Below are 15,270 nucleotides of genomic sequence, written 5' to 3' on the forward strand. Positions count from 1 at the left end.
GGCCCTGGGTTGTGAAGCTTTTAGCTGGACCTTACAGCCCATGGTTCTTGCTGCCAGCACCAGGCAGGCGCCTTGGCAGGCTGCAAGCCCTGGCAGGGCTGGTTGCTATGGGCTCACGCTGCGGTGAGGCCATCGGAGCTCTCCTCCCCCTGCCCAGTGTTGCAGAGATGCCAGCAAATCTCACACGCGTTAGAAAACAACCCACCACCTTTATTAAATGTGTATTTACAAGCAGCAGCAGATCCTACAGCACGAAGCACTCCTCTCCAGCTGTTCCTGACAGCGCACAGCCTGCTGCTCGGCCGGGACACGCTCAGGCATTCACCCGGGGGCTGGAGCCGGCAGCACTGACGCAGCAGGACTGCTGCACTTTGAAAGACCCTTTTTCCTCTTGAGAGCTCAGCCACTGCCAGCAAGCGTCTCCCTCTCCAGAGATGCTTAGCTGGCGGCAGCAGTCTCCCATTTCCCTGCAGTCACACAGTCAACCCTGTGCAAAGCACAGCAGTCCTAGGGCTCAGCTCTGGGCTGAAGCAGCTCTGTTGCTCTAAGAAGCCAGGATGTTCCCTCAGCGTCTCTTAGCAGCTGGGCAAATATCTTGATTGAGGCATTCTTTGCAGCGAGGATTCACGGGCAGGCAGGTCTGCTGGCCAAAACCCACCAGGAGCCAGTTTATCTCCCTCCAGAGATCCCTGTAGTGAGAGGAGACCGTGAGCTTTCCGATACAGCTGCCCAGAAGGGTTAAAGAACAGATCATACTTTTAGATGGACAACTTTCACTCACTGCTTTTGTTCCTTTTGGCTGCCCAAGCTGCCTCTTGCTAGAAACAGCCCTTCTAGCTGTTCCTGAGCACTCTGAACGTGGCAGGGAGGGAGGAGAGGCAGAGGAGAGCCACATAAAGCACGTGTGGGCGTTCTCTTGTCTGAATGCCAGATGTGGAGACATGACAGACTGGGGAGCCCTACCTGTCAGCTGGCATTTGATAATGAAGATTAAGCCTCAGTGAAGGCCAAAATCCAACCGTGGCCTGACAGTACTGTGGCTGTTAGAGTCAGCAAGGTCCCGTGCAGAAAGTATCTGGCTTGGGTCATAATGCATTTGTTTAGGCAAAAGAGCATGGCACCAAGGCTGCAGGTACCTTCCTGGACTAGTAGTGACTGACACACACATCTGATAGCAGGGAACCCACCCAGCAGCTGAGATGCTGCCACAGCAGCCCTGTGGGAGAGGAGAGACACCTGCAGACAAGTCCTGCCATAAAAAGGAGGCACTGAAAATGCCATCGGCAGGACTGCGCGCAGCTGTGGCTCCTCCAAGCAGGGGCATGGTATCGAGGAATGAGGCTGGGGGCTCAGACCTCACCTGGGCAGCCAGTCCTCCAGCGCCACCCGAGTTTCCTCAGGGTATCTGGTCTCCTTCTTCACCCACTTCAGCCTGTTTGTGATCCTGTGCACGTGGGTGTCCACAGCTAGGAAGGGAGAGCCCAGAGTTTAGGTGGGGGGCAGACACGCCTGAATGGAAAGAGCGCAGCCAGGGCTGTTTGTCACAGCAAAGCAGGTTCAGCACCCTGCAGCAGGTTTCCTCTGTGGCCCTGCAGCAACAAGGCAGGTGAAACAGAAGGGGAGGCTCGCCCGCAGAACAAACAGGCTGGTTTCTTCCTAGGCACAGAGCCAGGAGCAGGCAGGGTGGATATCTCATACCACGCAGCTAGCTACACGCTGACACAATCTTACAGAGCCTTCCTACAAAGGTTTCCGCACTCTGATCTAGCAGGCACAGGGCAGCCTGTCCCGGGTTCTCTTCCTCTGGGTGTTTCAGCTGATGTTACGCAAGTTGCAATCTCTGCCCCTTAGTTTACCCAGATGGAAAACACATTTCATAATGCCTACTAACACAAGAGGGTTTGTGAGGTTTAAACAAATGTTTAGAAAGTGCTTTGAGCTAAAAAGCTCAGAATGCAAAGTATATTATTGTTAGATCAGCAGCGATAAACCTGTCTCTATGGCTAATTGGGCAAAACCCAGGAAACTGCTGTAAACAGGAAGACTAAGTCTTGCCTCCTAAATCAAAACTGAACACACAATTATTTGGAAAACAGTTGGCTAGTTTGGCTCCCACTGGACTTCCCTCCCCCACAGCAGGGAGAAACCAGCCCCCAAACGCTGCTGACTTGCAGAGGAGCCACATTTTGTACAGCTGGCAGGCACCAGTGGGGCTGCAGGGGTCAGCTGCTGCCTGCACTGCCCTGGGGTTGTGCGCTGGCTTTAGTGGCCTGCAGTCATCAGGTGGCACCGTTACTGGCCTTCCCAGGGCCCTCCATTAAACTGCAAATACTCTTGGAATATTAATCTGTCCCCAGGGTCCCTGGGCTGCGCTGATCTCCCAGCTCCATCTGCCGGTTGTGTAGTGCAGCCCCGGCCCCATTCCTGAAGGGGCCCAGCTGCAAGAACTAAAACATCAGAAATTCAGTACCTGCGGGTTGCCTCAGACCGTTTCTTTTTCCAACTCACTGTGAATCACTGATTTCAGCCAACTGGCACTGCAGACTGAGCCTTGCTTCTGCCCTCTTAAAGGCTTGCCAAACACAAAAATCCTAACCAAGATTTGTTTAAACAGAAACAACCTTGGTAAAAAACAAAACCAACAATAAACCAACCTCAGACTATCCTAGAGCTATCTGCAAATCACAAACTTATCCTCAACTCCCTTTCACTCAACTCCAAGGAGATTTCAAAGCGTTATCCTCCTAGTACATCTTTTGGGATGCCTACCCAATTAAGCAATACTTGCTCTGCTTATCAGCATCTGAGTGGAGGGAGTGGAACTTGGGAACTAGGGGATTTTTCCTTCAAAATTTGGGCAAAACAGTTCATTAAATCCTAGCAACACATCCACTGTGAGTTGCTGCACCCACCCAAATACAAAATATAGTGTGCAGATGACTAAATCAAAGCAATACTGTTAGGCTCCTCGGGCAGGCAGGTTGCAATGCATCCCCTCTACCCAAGAATGGATTGGGCAGGATTTAGGAGGAGAGGAATGTGGAAAATACAGTCCAACCTACCTATCCCAGACACACTGTTCCAGGCAATGTTCATGGCCAAGTGGGCCATTTTGGGCCCCACTCCTGGCAGCTTCACCAGCTCCTCCACAGTGCTTGGTATGTCGCCCCCATACTTCTGCTTCAGGATGGCCGTCGTCTGCTTTATGTACTTCACCTTGTTCTGGAAAACCAAGGGGAAAGGCAGAAAAGACAAGTTGCCCTCCAATGCAGAGAAAAGAGATAAACAGCTCAGAAAAAAAAAATAAAACCATTCCTCAGTGTGCGTTATGTGTGAGGCCAGGCGCTGGAGTTTGCAGAGGGGTGGCAGAGGTCTTTGAGTTCTCCTTGAAAATGCTGAAAGCTGATTAGCTCGAGCCTCCTCTGCACTCTGCAGGCACTGCAGCAAACAAGCTTGCTGTGAATACAAATTGCTAAAACCAGCATAAAATACAGCCTGTAACTTGACTCCAGGGAAAAGATCACCGCGGGGCATGGAATAGAGGCTGAACGCAGGCTGGGGTAAGTCTCAGGGGCAGGGCTGCTTCACACCCACCTCCTACCTTCAGCACCTTCTTTCAGCACAGCCACAAGATACAGCCTGCGAGGGCCAAGCCACCCACCCCATGTTCCTCTCCACGGCTTCTGAGCCGTCTCTGTCAGCTACATGGGAGCTGAGGACGGTGGAAGAGGTTCCTCCATACGCCTGTCGGGTGCTGTTGCGGTCCTGCACTCACCCTCCAGAAGCCTACAGGATAAATGATCTGCCCAAGCGTCACATCATCCATCTGCAGAATGCTGTCAACCGTGAGGCCGCGCTGCCGGAGGCGCAGCATGGCAGCAGACGTCACCTGGTCCTTGGTCTGGCTGGAGAGCATCAGCGACAGCAGGACTTGGTAGCGCATGACCTGGGGGAAGGAACAGGGAGACACCAAAAGGCTCAGAGAGGATCCTGCTCTGTGGGGCGGGGTTCTCCCACCCAGCACCATCTTTATTCCAGTGTGCTGTTTCAGCTGTATCCATCCATAACAGAGTGGAAGGCTGAAACAGAAATCGCCTGTAACCTTTCACTGCTACCACAAAACAAAGGGGACAAAAAACCACCTTCAATCTAAGCAGTCAGCATGCATAAAAGGGCAGAGAACAGCTACTGTGTGCTGGGATCTCACATCCACGGACACCAGTGCTTGGCCACAAAGGGCTAGAGTAAGCTTTTCCTGATAATGGGATTCTCAGGAGACCCCACAAGTCACAGAAATACAGATATCCGTTTATTATTTATTTTTATTTTTAATATATATAACTTGTGGTATAAAGTAGTTTTTGAAAATCCTGTTCTTTTTCCACTAGGCATCAGCAGGAACTGAGCATCTTGCTCCAATGAGCTCCTTGGGAAACCCAATTAAAAATTTTGGGTGTCTGAGACCGGGGAATGGAGCACAAAACCCAGACGTTCCTCTCACGACATCAGAAGTTGTGTGAAGCGTGTTGGTGCTGCACTGAGGGTTACAACATCCACTTTATGTTGGAAGCAACAACCCCGCTCCCCTGGGGTAAAAACTTTATTTCCTTGTCAGGCAGGATCCCAGGCTCAGCACCAGCCAGGAGGGACGTGCTCTCTGCACTGCAGCTATACCTGCACAACCCCGCTGAGCCTGCCCGTGGGATCCCCGTGTCCCCTGGCCCTGCAGCCCTGCACTGTGCCACGTCCTTGCCTTGCTCTGTTTTTTGTACCAATGCAAATGCTGCCCTCAGCAGGAGGTGCCATCTGGGGCCTTTGATTGTGTTCCCAGGCTTGGGGAGCACGCTGCCGTCCCAGCACGGCCCTGCCTTTCAAGACCCTGTCCTTTAAGGATGACTGTGAGAAGGAAGACAATCTATGCTTCTGTGCTGCTCTGAAGAGCACAAAAGCAGCCTGGAAAGTTTTTTCTCAGCTCCCCTCACCTTCTCCCTGTGCTGTTTTTCCTCTGTATTAGAGCCATCTTGCTGGATATTTTCCTTGGGCTCCTACAGAGACTTTTTAAGAAAAAAGGAACATGTCTTCATGCCCTGCAGCCTGCCATGTATTTTCAGGATTTCTACTCCAAAACTGTCTCATTTTTGCCTGCTCTTGGTTCAGCCTGGTAACTTCTGACAGTTTAAGCTGAGGAAAAGGGCACTTCACAGATGTGTTTGCTTGCTGCTAATGCCCAGCACGGGCTGAATGTGAGCAGAGAACTGACAGCACCCAGCACCCCGACACGGGGATTGCCCGGAGCCCCCGAGCCAGGAGCAGGAGAGGGAGCAGCCAACTCTCCTCCGCCAGCAGGACAAACCACTTCTCTTGTACATGTGCAGTAACCCCCGGTGGGCCCATTCCAGCCCCGAGTCCAGGCGTGCCCTGTATTTCTTCTCCTGCTCTGTGCTTCCAGGTGCCCGTGGGGCCGCAGGACGCCGTTACCTGCGGGGGAGCGCTGCTGTCATAGCACTTCTCCACTCCCATCTCATCCACGGGAGCATCCCTGGCTCTCCTCATCTCCCGGATGCGCTCCAGCTGCTGCCTCCAGTTCTCGGGCTCCCATTTGGGCTCCGGGGGCTCTGGTTCGTAGGCGATGGCGCTGCTCTTCCCCCTCCTGCTGCGCTTCGGGGCGCTGCCAGCGCTCGGGGCCCGGCTCGCTGCGGGGGGCAGGAGAGAGGCGTGAGCCCGGGGGGCCACCGTTGGCCACCAGAGAGCTTCCACCACCGGCCCTGAGAGCCCCCGGGACACCCCCGGGGACAACGGGGCGAGGGGCCTGGGGGTGGGGGGAGGCCGGTGCCCAGCGGGGCTCCGCGTCCAGGCCCCCGGGGCCGGGCAGGACCAGGCCGGGGCCGGGCAGGACAGGACCGGGGCAGGCCCTGGAGCCCCCCCCCGGCCCGCAGCCTCCCCCCCCCACCACCGTCAGGGCCACCCGAGCCCCCTCAGCAGGGCCGGGGGCTCCCCGGGAAGGCCTCGGCCTCCCCTCCCCATACCTGCGGCCCCGGTCCCGGCCCTACCGAGCCGCCGGGCCGCGGGCCCCGCCGCACACATGGCCCCGGGACTACCGGCCCCAGGCCCCCCCGCGCCGGGACAGCGACGGAAGCGGCGGGGAAGGCTTCCGGGAGGGGTGGGGGGGAGAAGCACCGGGGCCGGGCCTAGCGGAGGGTGAGCGGCGGTGGCGGCCGGGGGAGGGGGGGGGGGCGGTCTGAGGGGACCGGGGGGGACCGGGGAGGGGCTGGGGGGGCTCTGCCGAGCCCCGGGGTTGTGGCACGGGGGGGGCCGGGGCCTGCGCCGTGCCCCCGGGGTGGGATGGGGGGAGCGGGGCTGAGGCGGGGGGAGGGCGGCGGGGGGGCCTCAGGCGGGCTCCTCGCTGCTTCGCCCTCCGTGTTCGGCTCCTGCCTCCTCTAAACGGGCTGAGGGTAACGCCGGGTGCTGGGGGTGGCAGCGCTGGGCTGGGGGCTGAAGGTCCTTGTCTGGGCCTCCCCCCCCCTAACAGCAACCGATCTGTGCGCAGGGGCTCGGCGCGGCGATGGCAAAGCCTCAGAGCAAGGATTCCGGGCTGAAGGAGAAGTTCAAGAATCTCCTGGGGCTGGGGACGTCCCGGGGAAGTTCGAAGTCGTCGGAGGGCAAGCAAACAGAGTTCATCATCACTGCTGAAATACTCAAGGTGGGAGAGGTGGCTGTGGTCGCGGTGGGGTCTCGCCTCAAAGGCCCTCACAGGAGGGCTTGCTCCTTCTCCTTTCTGTGTTGCCATTTGTTCCCCTGTGATCTCGCCCTTTTACCTTCTCCCTCAGTTCACTCCAGTGAAATGGATGTAGAACTTGAGAGCTTTGAAGGTGCAGCATGTTAATTATTCGGGGTTTGAATAGTTTAGGGGTGTTTTACGACGTGATGTTATCCCCTGTTCTGTCAGGTTGCAGGGTGTTTTCTCCAAATGTGTTGCTTTGCATGAGTGGTCTGAGCTTGGTTAAATTTATGTAGTGGTAGTGCAAGCTGGAAACTTTGTTTTATGAAGACATTATGGGTTTGTGGAAAAAACAAAAAAAGATTGCAGTAATTGGTCCAGCAAGTCCATAAACAGAACAGTTGTCACACAGGGAGGAAGACACATACAAGAGAGAAAGAGACCAGAATCCCTCACTGCCTGTGCTGGAGCAGCTGTGCTGCTGGAAGCTGGAGAGCCAGACTTATATCCCTCCTTCACCTGCCTGCCTCCTCTGTATGGATGGATGAGTGCTGCAGTTGGCGAGTTATTAACTTTTCTAAAGAAAACGAGATGTTTTGACCTTTAGTGAAAAGCTTTTTGGCTCCAGTTCTGTGACAGTTCTCCTTCTGACAAATCATTGTTTGCTCATGGAAAAAAGTTTCTGGAGAAATTCTTGAAAAGCTCCAGTAATAATGACTAATAGTTAGATCATTTTGGGCAAATGTGTTTGAAAACTCCTTTTTCAAACATCTCGTGATCCCCTTTGGGAAATGGATAAGTGTTTCTAATAAGATGTGCTTTTAGCTTATTTCTCCATCTCTTTCCAGGAACTGAGCATAGAATGTGGATTAAGTAATAGGATACGAGCGATCAGCCAAATCTGTGAAGTGGCAAAAACCAAAAAAATCGAAGAGGTAGGTTTCAAAGTGTTCGGTGAATGTTTGAAGGTTGAAAATTTAAACAACAGCTCTCGGCCTATTGTAAGAGGTTCCTGTAGTTTAATTCAAATTGGTAATCCCAGAAACAACGTTTTGTGCTGTCCAAACCTGTGAAGGGGTGGCCCACACGCCAAGGAAATTAGTCTGGTCCAGCCTAGCAGCTACAGAGCAGAGAGCACGTAGCTGACGGGCTTCTTGAACTAAGTGGAAGGAGAACGCTGCCTGTACACAGGCTTGATCAGGACAGTTTGCTGGAGATGATGTTAATCCTGCAGGGGAGGTGCTTGCTTGCTGTCCTGTTAATAAGCAACTTCAAATTGGTTTTAAACTCATGTTTAAGTGAAGGTTTCTGCACAAATGTGTGAAAGAAGAACTTCAGGTGCTGGGGTGTGGGTTGTTGTACAGGCCAGGATTTGGTATCACACATGCTTCACCTGAGCTTATGACTGGCAAGGTGAGAGTTTCCCTCAGAAAAAGGAACTCCAGCCGTGAGATCCCTGGAGGTCTTGTCCGTTAACGTCCTGTAATTAATGACTGGCCTCTACTGGGTGAAGATCCCAGAAGAAGCTTACCTGTCCTACTACTGCCTCTTGCGTTTTTTTTTTTCAGCATGCGGTGGAAGCTATATGGAAAGTGGTAGCCGATATGCTCCAGCCAGAGCGCCCAGCTGAAGCCAGACACGCTGTTCTTCATCTGCTGAAGTCAATCGTTCAAGGACAGGTGAAAACAAAGTCTAGAAAAACCACTGTACTTGAACTGGGGTTCATGCAGAGTATGACGTGAAAAATATCGAGCAACTTTTTCCTCTGACTTTCCATGTTTTGTTTTTTTTTTTTGGTTGTGCTGAGTAAATGGGAAGAGGCAGCCTTTTAACTTAAATCTGCTTGACTTTTTTTTTCTTTTTAAAGAATACTTTGGGTTAAGTTCAGGAATAATAAAGCACAGTTTTATGCTCTTTGTCCAGACATATCAGTCCTAGTCTGCAGCCATTTCTGATGTTTCAGCATGTCAAGTGTGCAAGAAGTTCTGTATGAGATGCATTTCTAGCCTGGCCAAGTTAAGCATGCTATGAATTCTTCGGATTTCACAGTGTGCTATTCAAACACAAGACTGTACCAGACCAAAGTCCTACTTTTCACTATCCTGAAAAAATAAGGGTAGATGACTGGGAAAAAAATAGTTATCAATTCTGTTTTGTTTCTGTTTTTAAATGCTCTTCTGACAGTGCAGTCTGTTGCGGTTTCTTTGGTTTACTTGTGCATTGGATGCTGTCTGTATTGCTGGACAAAATGCTTCCAGGCCCTGAATTCTGATAAGTAAATGTTAGAACAGATTGAGAAGTCCTGAGCTATTGTCAGTAGCCAGTAGAGATAAAAGTATTTTCAAGACTTTCGTAGCCTGTAGGAAAATAAAATAATTTCAAGTATCAATCAAGCTTACTGCTACAGACCTTGATCAGGTCCAGGTCTTTATTTATTTATTTTTTTACTGACACTGTCGTTTCTCTCTCCCACTTTTTTTTTTTTTTTTTCCCCCCCAAGGGTGAGAGATTAGGAATTCTCAGAGCACATTTTTTTAAAGTTATTAAGGACTATCCCTCCAATGAAGACTTGCATGAACGGCTCGAAGTGTTCAAGGCTCTAACAGAGAATGGGCGTTATATCACTTATTTGGAAGAAGAGTTAGGTGAGTATTGTCTTTACCTCTCTTAAGTTTTCTGGGAATAAGCCAAGGGGCAGGTATTCAGTGATAAAAGAAACAGGTAATAGTGATAACACTTCTGGGTAGAAAGCATAGTGTAATGATTTGTTTTCTTCCTTTAGCTGACTTTGTACTACAGTGGATGGATGTTGGTTTGTCTTCTGAGTTCCTTCTGGTTTTAGTAAACCTGGTGAAATTCAACAGCTGCTATCTGGAAGACTATGTAGCTGACATGGTCCAGTAAGTTTTTTAACCCCTAAATGCTTATTCTTGACTTTTTATGGGGCAAAGTTGCAGATTAATATGCAGATTAAGTGGAATCTTTTTCATCTGATCTGGATCTCTTTCATTGCAGGTCATACCTGTCACTTCTGACAAATATTTGATTTTCTTGCAATGTTCAGATTCATTTTAGTTTAAAGTGTTGCATGTGTTTTCCCCATTTCATGTGATTAACCTGACTGCATTGCTTAGTCTCACAAGGGGTCTCTGTCTGCTGTTTTATTAACATCGGCATACTGAGAGGTCATTTAAGTGCATCTGTAACCTAACTGTTTATGAAAGGTTGTACTGTTCCTAGGAATGTTATCAACAAAGCCAAAGGGGGGGAATGATAAGTAAAATAACACGCCAGTTTACTTGTCTGTTTTGTCTTTGTAATTTGCCTAAAATCATATTAAGCAAACAATTATAATTAAATGTTCTTTCCTAACAGCAAGATATGCATCTTGTGCATTCAGACTTCATCATCTGTGGACATAGAGGTCAGTAATTTGACTCTCTGAGTACTTTGAGAGTCCTTTGAAAATCTTTGAAATTGTATATGTTACAAACAAAATCAGATCACCAGACTCTCATCCCAGTTTATTCTTATCTTAGAAGAGAGTTAATACAACGTTATAAAGTATTTGTAAGCCATCATCTCTCTTATACAAATATTAATTTTATTCTAAAAGAAATAGAGCATGCATAAATTTGATAAGCAATTCAGTTTGTCAACAGCGCTTTTTATGTCTTTCCATACTGCGCTGAATGAAAAAAAAAAAAAAGACAAAAAGAGACATATCTCTATCCCCTTTGACTTCCAGAAGATTTCCTGGGTCTGTCAGCTTTAAGTTTTGACCCATTTTTATCCTAGAGAAGTGTGTAACCATTTTATCTTTCTCTTTTCCAAAGATTTCCTTGCAAGTCCTAGATGCTGTTGTTTGCTATAATTGTCTGCCATCAGAGAATCTGCCAGTATTTATCATCACTTTGTGCCGTACCATCAATGTGAAGGAGCTCTGCGAGCCGTGCTGGAAGGTCAGAACTTTCTTGCAGCTTTGTTTCTTATGACTTCACTGTTTTGGACTCATAGATGAAGGGCCATGTGTGTGCAAATGTTTGCCATGAATTTCACTTTGGTTTTAAGTTTAAATAAATTAATAATTGTTTCAAGTATTAAGGGGATCAGCATGCTGTTAGTGTGAATTCTGTCACTTCCATGTAACTTATCTGTGCTTCTGTCTCAGCTGATGTGATGGGCTACTTTTTCTGTTGTCTGGAAGTGGCAAGGAACATATTCACTTACCATAAACAGTTTTGGTTGGCCTGCTGACTGCATATTTGGGCTAAGGAGAGTTTTAACAATCGGAGTGTCCTCTTTGAATTTGCAGCTTATGCGCAACCTTCTGGGAACTCACTTGGGACACAGTGCCATCTACAACATGTGCAGGATCATGGAGGACAGGTAAAGAAGGTCTATCTAAACAAATCCTATCAATTTTGTAGAGGTCCCATTGAGGTAGACAGAGAATCACTGATTTCAGAGGAATAGGCTGAAAGTTGTGGTGCTTAGAAGTGAATCCTAGTTATGCTGCCGAAATGCTCATTTTTTAGCTTTTCTGAATTTATTTTTCCTTCATTTAAAACTAAAGTCATACTAAATGGTTTGTTACGTTTAATGTTTATGAATTGCTATGCAAGTCTCAAATGTATAACAGCTGGTAATTACTGCCGTGATAGTTTGTATTCCTATTGAGTCTTGTGGCCTAGCATGGTCTAAGGTTTTCTTTCCATCTGTTCACAGAGCTTACATGGCGGATGCTGCGCTGCTGAGAGGAGCTGTGTTCTTCGTTGGGATGGCTCTCTGGGGTGCTCATCGCCTAAATTCACTCAAGAACTCCCCAACTTCAGTGCTGCCTTCATTCCTCAAGGTAAGATGGGATGCTGGAGGAACTTTTTAACTAGGTATACATCCAGACTTGCACAGATTTAGAGCAAAAATGTAGTCCCCTACACGAAAGAAATCTTTTTGTGGCTGAAAGGTAGCAATTGGGTACTCTGGGTGAAGCGTAGAGAAAGAATAAAACAACAGACATTTTAGGTTTAAAACTGAGGCCTCCTTCTGGAGTATCTGTGTATCTCTGTTGGCCAGAAATGCAAACTCTGAATTCTTTTTATAAAATATCTGTGTTGTGGTTGCTAGCTTAAAAAATAAAAATCAAGCAAAAGCTTTCACTCTTTCTAGTGTGTGATATAAAAATTTGAGGGACGGTGTCCTCAGAGCTCCATTAAAATTTTCTGTCCAAGTGGGTCAGGCAGGAGTTAGTAGCTTTAAAACCTCACATGCCTGTTTTCAAGATGTGGCTGTATTTGACATCTGATCTACAGCTGCTTTCAGGAAGGTGTAACCACTTTATAAAATGGTTCTTTGCTTTGGTGTTTGTGTATATTGACTTAGATTTATTTATTACTGGCCTTCAGGCTAACTTCATACTGAGCAAGGCATCTTTCACTTGAATTTGAGAGGGTTTCTGACCATGACTTACCAACTGTTAACTAACTGAAGCACTTTGTATTCCAGGCCATGACATGTCCCAATGCAGTTGTATCTTATGAGATAGTTCTGTCCATAACACGTCTAATAAAGAAGTATGGGAAGGAGCTGCAGGCTGTAACGTGGGATATCCTTTTGGACATCATTGAGCGATTACTGCAACAGCTGCAGGTAAGTGTTGAGCCTATCTTGATGTGCTTTCAATTAAAAGACTGTGCCATAAATATTTTTGAAAATTCCTCTCTTGTTTGTACGCTCTAGTGCACTTTGAAGTCAGATGAAGGTTTCACCTTATTCTCGATACTGTGGCTACCAGCTGAGTTTTCTGTTTATATTTAAAAGTTAGTACTTTCTGGTAAAGTAGAAGTCTTTTAGGAATGTTTCTGCCTTTTGTTTCAGAGTTTAGAGAGCCAAGAACTTAAGTCCATTGTACATGATCTTTTGACTACAGTAGAAGAACTCTGTGACCAGAATGAATTTCATGGCTCTGAAGAGAGATTTTTTGAGCTAGTGGAAAGATGCGCTGATCAGAGACCAGTAAGACTTTCCCTGTTATCTTCTTTCTTTACGGCCAGTTGAAACAGTTTTGTTACTCAGTACAGCTGAAAACTGCAAGTCCTGAAATAACAAGTGGTTAGAAAACTTCAGCAAGGACTTACCTTTTGCATGAACCTTGTTCTTAGAGGGAGGACAAAAAATGAATGTATTTTATTTGTTTATACACTAAAAAAAAATCTTAATCTTTCCATGAAAGGAATCTTCTGTACTAAACTTGATAGCGTACAGAGCACAGTCCATTCATCCTGCCAAAGATGGTTGGATTCACAACCTGCAGATGTTAATGGAGAGATTCTTCAGGTATGAAATCATAATTCTGTGAATACAAGGTACTTCCAAATGTTTCTTGCTACCTTTCCATGTTAAGTAACTTTGTTTTCTGAAGGTATAATGTTACTGAGTGACTGATAATAAGTATGGTAGTTCCAGGGCATAGTATGTGAAAGCATTTTGTTTAGCAGAAGAAAATCTTACCACTGAGTTATTTGTGTTCTTTTTCTCCCTACTTTCCTTTATTTCCATTGGATGGTGCTATTCCAGTTAACTTAGGCAGTTACGTGCTCCACTGCACAGCACTTTATGGTTCTGACACCAAACAAGAATTTACTGTTAAGCCTTGAGGCTGTATGTGGTTATCCAATATTAAAGTAGTACCTGTCTTTGAATTGGCACTTCTAAAAATATTGTTATTGCTCTAAAATACCAGCGTGCACCAATAAAAAACTTGTCTCATTTGTGAAATGTTGCTGAGGAACAGCTTGATCTTTCTGCTATGTGTTTGATTTTGAATTTCCTCACCAGAGCATTTGTTCTTTTGACATACACTTCCTAGTTTGGACTGGAAGTGGAAAAGCTGCAGTTCCAGGTTTTCAGCAGTAGTAAAAGCTGAATTGTAGGAGAAAAGTTGAATTGGGATTCTAGTTTCCACTTGTTCTTGAATCTGATTTTGTATGTAGAGACATTAATTGAAGGCTGAGTTTCCCTCTAACAGTTAGTGTTCTAACTCTTAAAAAAATTCTTAGTTTGATTTAGTTTTATTTTCGTTTTCTCCTCCTCCCCCCTCACCTAAATACCAGCAACTTCATTTCACTCATCTTGAATTTGCTCTTTCTATTTTAGGAATGAAAGCCGTAGTGCTGTTCGTATTAAAGTTCTGGATGTGTTGTCCTTTGTACTGAGTATTAACAGACAGTTCTATGAGGTATGTGTTTATCTGTTCCTGATGATTACGTGTGAGATCTTAAAGGCTTTGGTGAGGCGCGTTTTATGGTGTCATCTCTGCCACTGAAGAATGCACAGAACTGTACTTTAAATGTTGAACACAACAAACATTGCTTTAGGAGAGTTTACCTTTCAATTGCCCTTAGCTGAGTAAAGGTCTGTGTGACTTGCAGTGGGAGCTGCTGTGGAGTGTTTTGAAGACATCCTTGCTCGTGGATTCACTTCCTTGTTTTAAAGTCATTAATTCCATATACGTTTTGTTTTGGAAGAACAGAAGGTTAGGGTGAGAGATGATGAGTTCATTTAAAATCTTTGTAAAAAGGTGAGGTCTGAACAAAATCTGACATGGGCAGATTGGCTTGTCTTGGTGCTTCCAGTTTAATTGTGATCCAAGATGGAAGCTTTTTGAGAGAGATGTCTTCAGTTCCTCGGAATGTACCCAGAGTGTGTCAGAGGACAGAAGGGGCAGAGGTGCTTCTTGGATTCCTTGAAGTTTTGTGAAAACATGAAAACATGTTATTGTCATGTTTCCTGCCTGTCAAAAAAAAAAAAAAAAAAAAAAAGCCCCACAGAATTCCCTTAGCCCAGGCTCAGATAAGACTGTTGACATTGTCTGTAGAAAAGATGAAAGCCGAAACATTGAATCCAAGTTCAACAAAAGTGTTAAATGTTTGGAAGGAGGGATATACAGAAATACTTAACTGGAGGGAAGAGGAAAGATCAAGGAACCGAATGGTTAGTTGAGGAACAAGCCTGATACCGGTGTTGTTTTTGTTCTGTTTGCCTCTTTAACGTGCTGACTGAGAAACTGACAGCAAAGTGTACGGATTTATTAAACTCTGTTCTCTTGCAGGAAGAGCTGATAAACTTAGTTGTGATCTCTCAGCTGGCTCACATTCCAGAGGATAAAGACCATCAAGTTCGAAAACTGGCCACTCAGCTACTTGTAGACCTTGCTGAAGGCTGCAACACGCATCACTTTAACAGCTTGCTTGATATCATAGAGAAGGTGAGGCAGAGTTTGCTCAACTATCAGTAGCATCATGACGGCTTTTGCCAGATCCTTGTATTGTGGCTGAGGAGACTAACCCATGAATCTTATGATTTGCATGGATCAGCAGGGTACTGGAAAATTGCTGGGTTTTATAGATGCAGGCACGGAGCACAGAGATTTCAAAACCCTGTGAACATACATCCAAGCTATGTGACAGAGCTTGCAGAATTTCCAGCAAGGGTGAATTTCTGTGGTCTTGTTTGATCTTCCAAGATAGAATTAAAGAAAAGTTGTGCTGTGA

General features: G+C 46.9%; 2 protein-coding genes across 11 annotated transcripts in view; one reads left to right on the forward strand and one right to left on the reverse strand.

Annotated features, from left to right (window-relative positions):
- Positions 1-189: 189 nt before the first annotated feature.
- Positions 190-6,183, reverse strand: NTHL1 (nth like DNA glycosylase 1). 3 transcript variants are annotated; one of them, XM_072024081.1, is made up of 6 exons: positions 6,027-6,183; positions 5,479-5,693; positions 3,776-3,946; positions 3,063-3,222; positions 1,361-1,509; positions 190-689 (listed from the first exon to the last, which is right to left on the reverse strand). In XM_072024081.1, exons 1-5 carry the CDS (start codon positions 6,082-6,084, stop codon positions 1,397-1,399), a joined length of 717 nt encoding a protein of 238 aa, XP_071880182.1. In that variant the 5' UTR covers positions 6,085-6,183; the 3' UTR covers positions 190-689; positions 1,361-1,396. The 3 variants fall into 3 exon arrangements, with proteins under 3 accessions (XP_071880182.1, XP_027324732.2, XP_027324733.2); XM_027468931.3 differs by having other exon boundaries at positions 1,361-1,466; positions 6,027-6,182; XM_027468932.3 differs by having other exon boundaries at positions 1,361-1,466; positions 6,051-6,165.
- The window catches only part of TSC2 (TSC complex subunit 2), a 33,190-nt gene continuing 23,980 nt past the window's right edge, over positions 6,061-15,270 (forward strand). For all 8 annotated transcript variants that reach the window (XM_038186837.2, XM_038186839.2, XM_038186838.2 and 5 more), the window contains exons 1-15: positions 6,061-6,198; positions 6,548-6,700; positions 7,567-7,653; positions 8,287-8,397; positions 9,219-9,363; positions 9,501-9,618; positions 10,094-10,142; positions 10,555-10,680; positions 11,034-11,107; positions 11,447-11,573; positions 12,224-12,367; positions 12,596-12,733; positions 12,951-13,054; positions 13,874-13,955; positions 14,829-14,984. In XM_038186837.2, coding sequence (XP_038042765.2) covers positions 6,563-6,700; positions 7,567-7,653; positions 8,287-8,397; positions 9,219-9,363; positions 9,501-9,618; positions 10,094-10,142; positions 10,555-10,680; positions 11,034-11,107; positions 11,447-11,573; positions 12,224-12,367; positions 12,596-12,733; positions 12,951-13,054; positions 13,874-13,955; positions 14,829-14,984 — 1,599 coding nt within the window. In that variant the 5' untranslated portion in view covers positions 6,061-6,198; positions 6,548-6,562. The remainder of the gene's footprint in view (positions 6,199-6,547; positions 6,701-7,566; positions 7,654-8,286; positions 8,398-9,218; positions 9,364-9,500; positions 9,619-10,093; positions 10,143-10,554; positions 10,681-11,033; positions 11,108-11,446; positions 11,574-12,223; positions 12,368-12,595; positions 12,734-12,950; positions 13,055-13,873; positions 13,956-14,828; positions 14,985-15,270) is intronic.

The sequence above is a fragment of the Anas platyrhynchos genome, chromosome 15 (assembly GCF_047663525.1).
Source record: "Anas platyrhynchos isolate ZD024472 breed Pekin duck chromosome 15, IASCAAS_PekinDuck_T2T, whole genome shotgun sequence".
NCBI lineage: Eukaryota > Metazoa > Chordata > Aves > Anseriformes > Anatidae > Anas > Anas platyrhynchos.

Bases quoted from the DNA above. Each gene is read 5' to 3' on its own strand.
- NTHL1 (XM_027468931.3), bottom strand. From the start codon at position 6,084: ATGTGTGCGGCGGGGCCCGCGGCCCGGCGGCTCGGTAGGGCCGGGACC. The intron at 3,947-5,478 runs GTAACGGCGTCC...TCCTTCCCCCAG, and splicing joins ACAGCAGCGCTCCCCCGCAG to GTCATGCGCTACCAAGTCCT. The intron at 690-1,360 runs GTGAGGTCTGAG...CTCTCACTACAG, and splicing joins CTGGAGGACTGGCTGCCCAG to GGATCTCTGGAGGGAGATAA.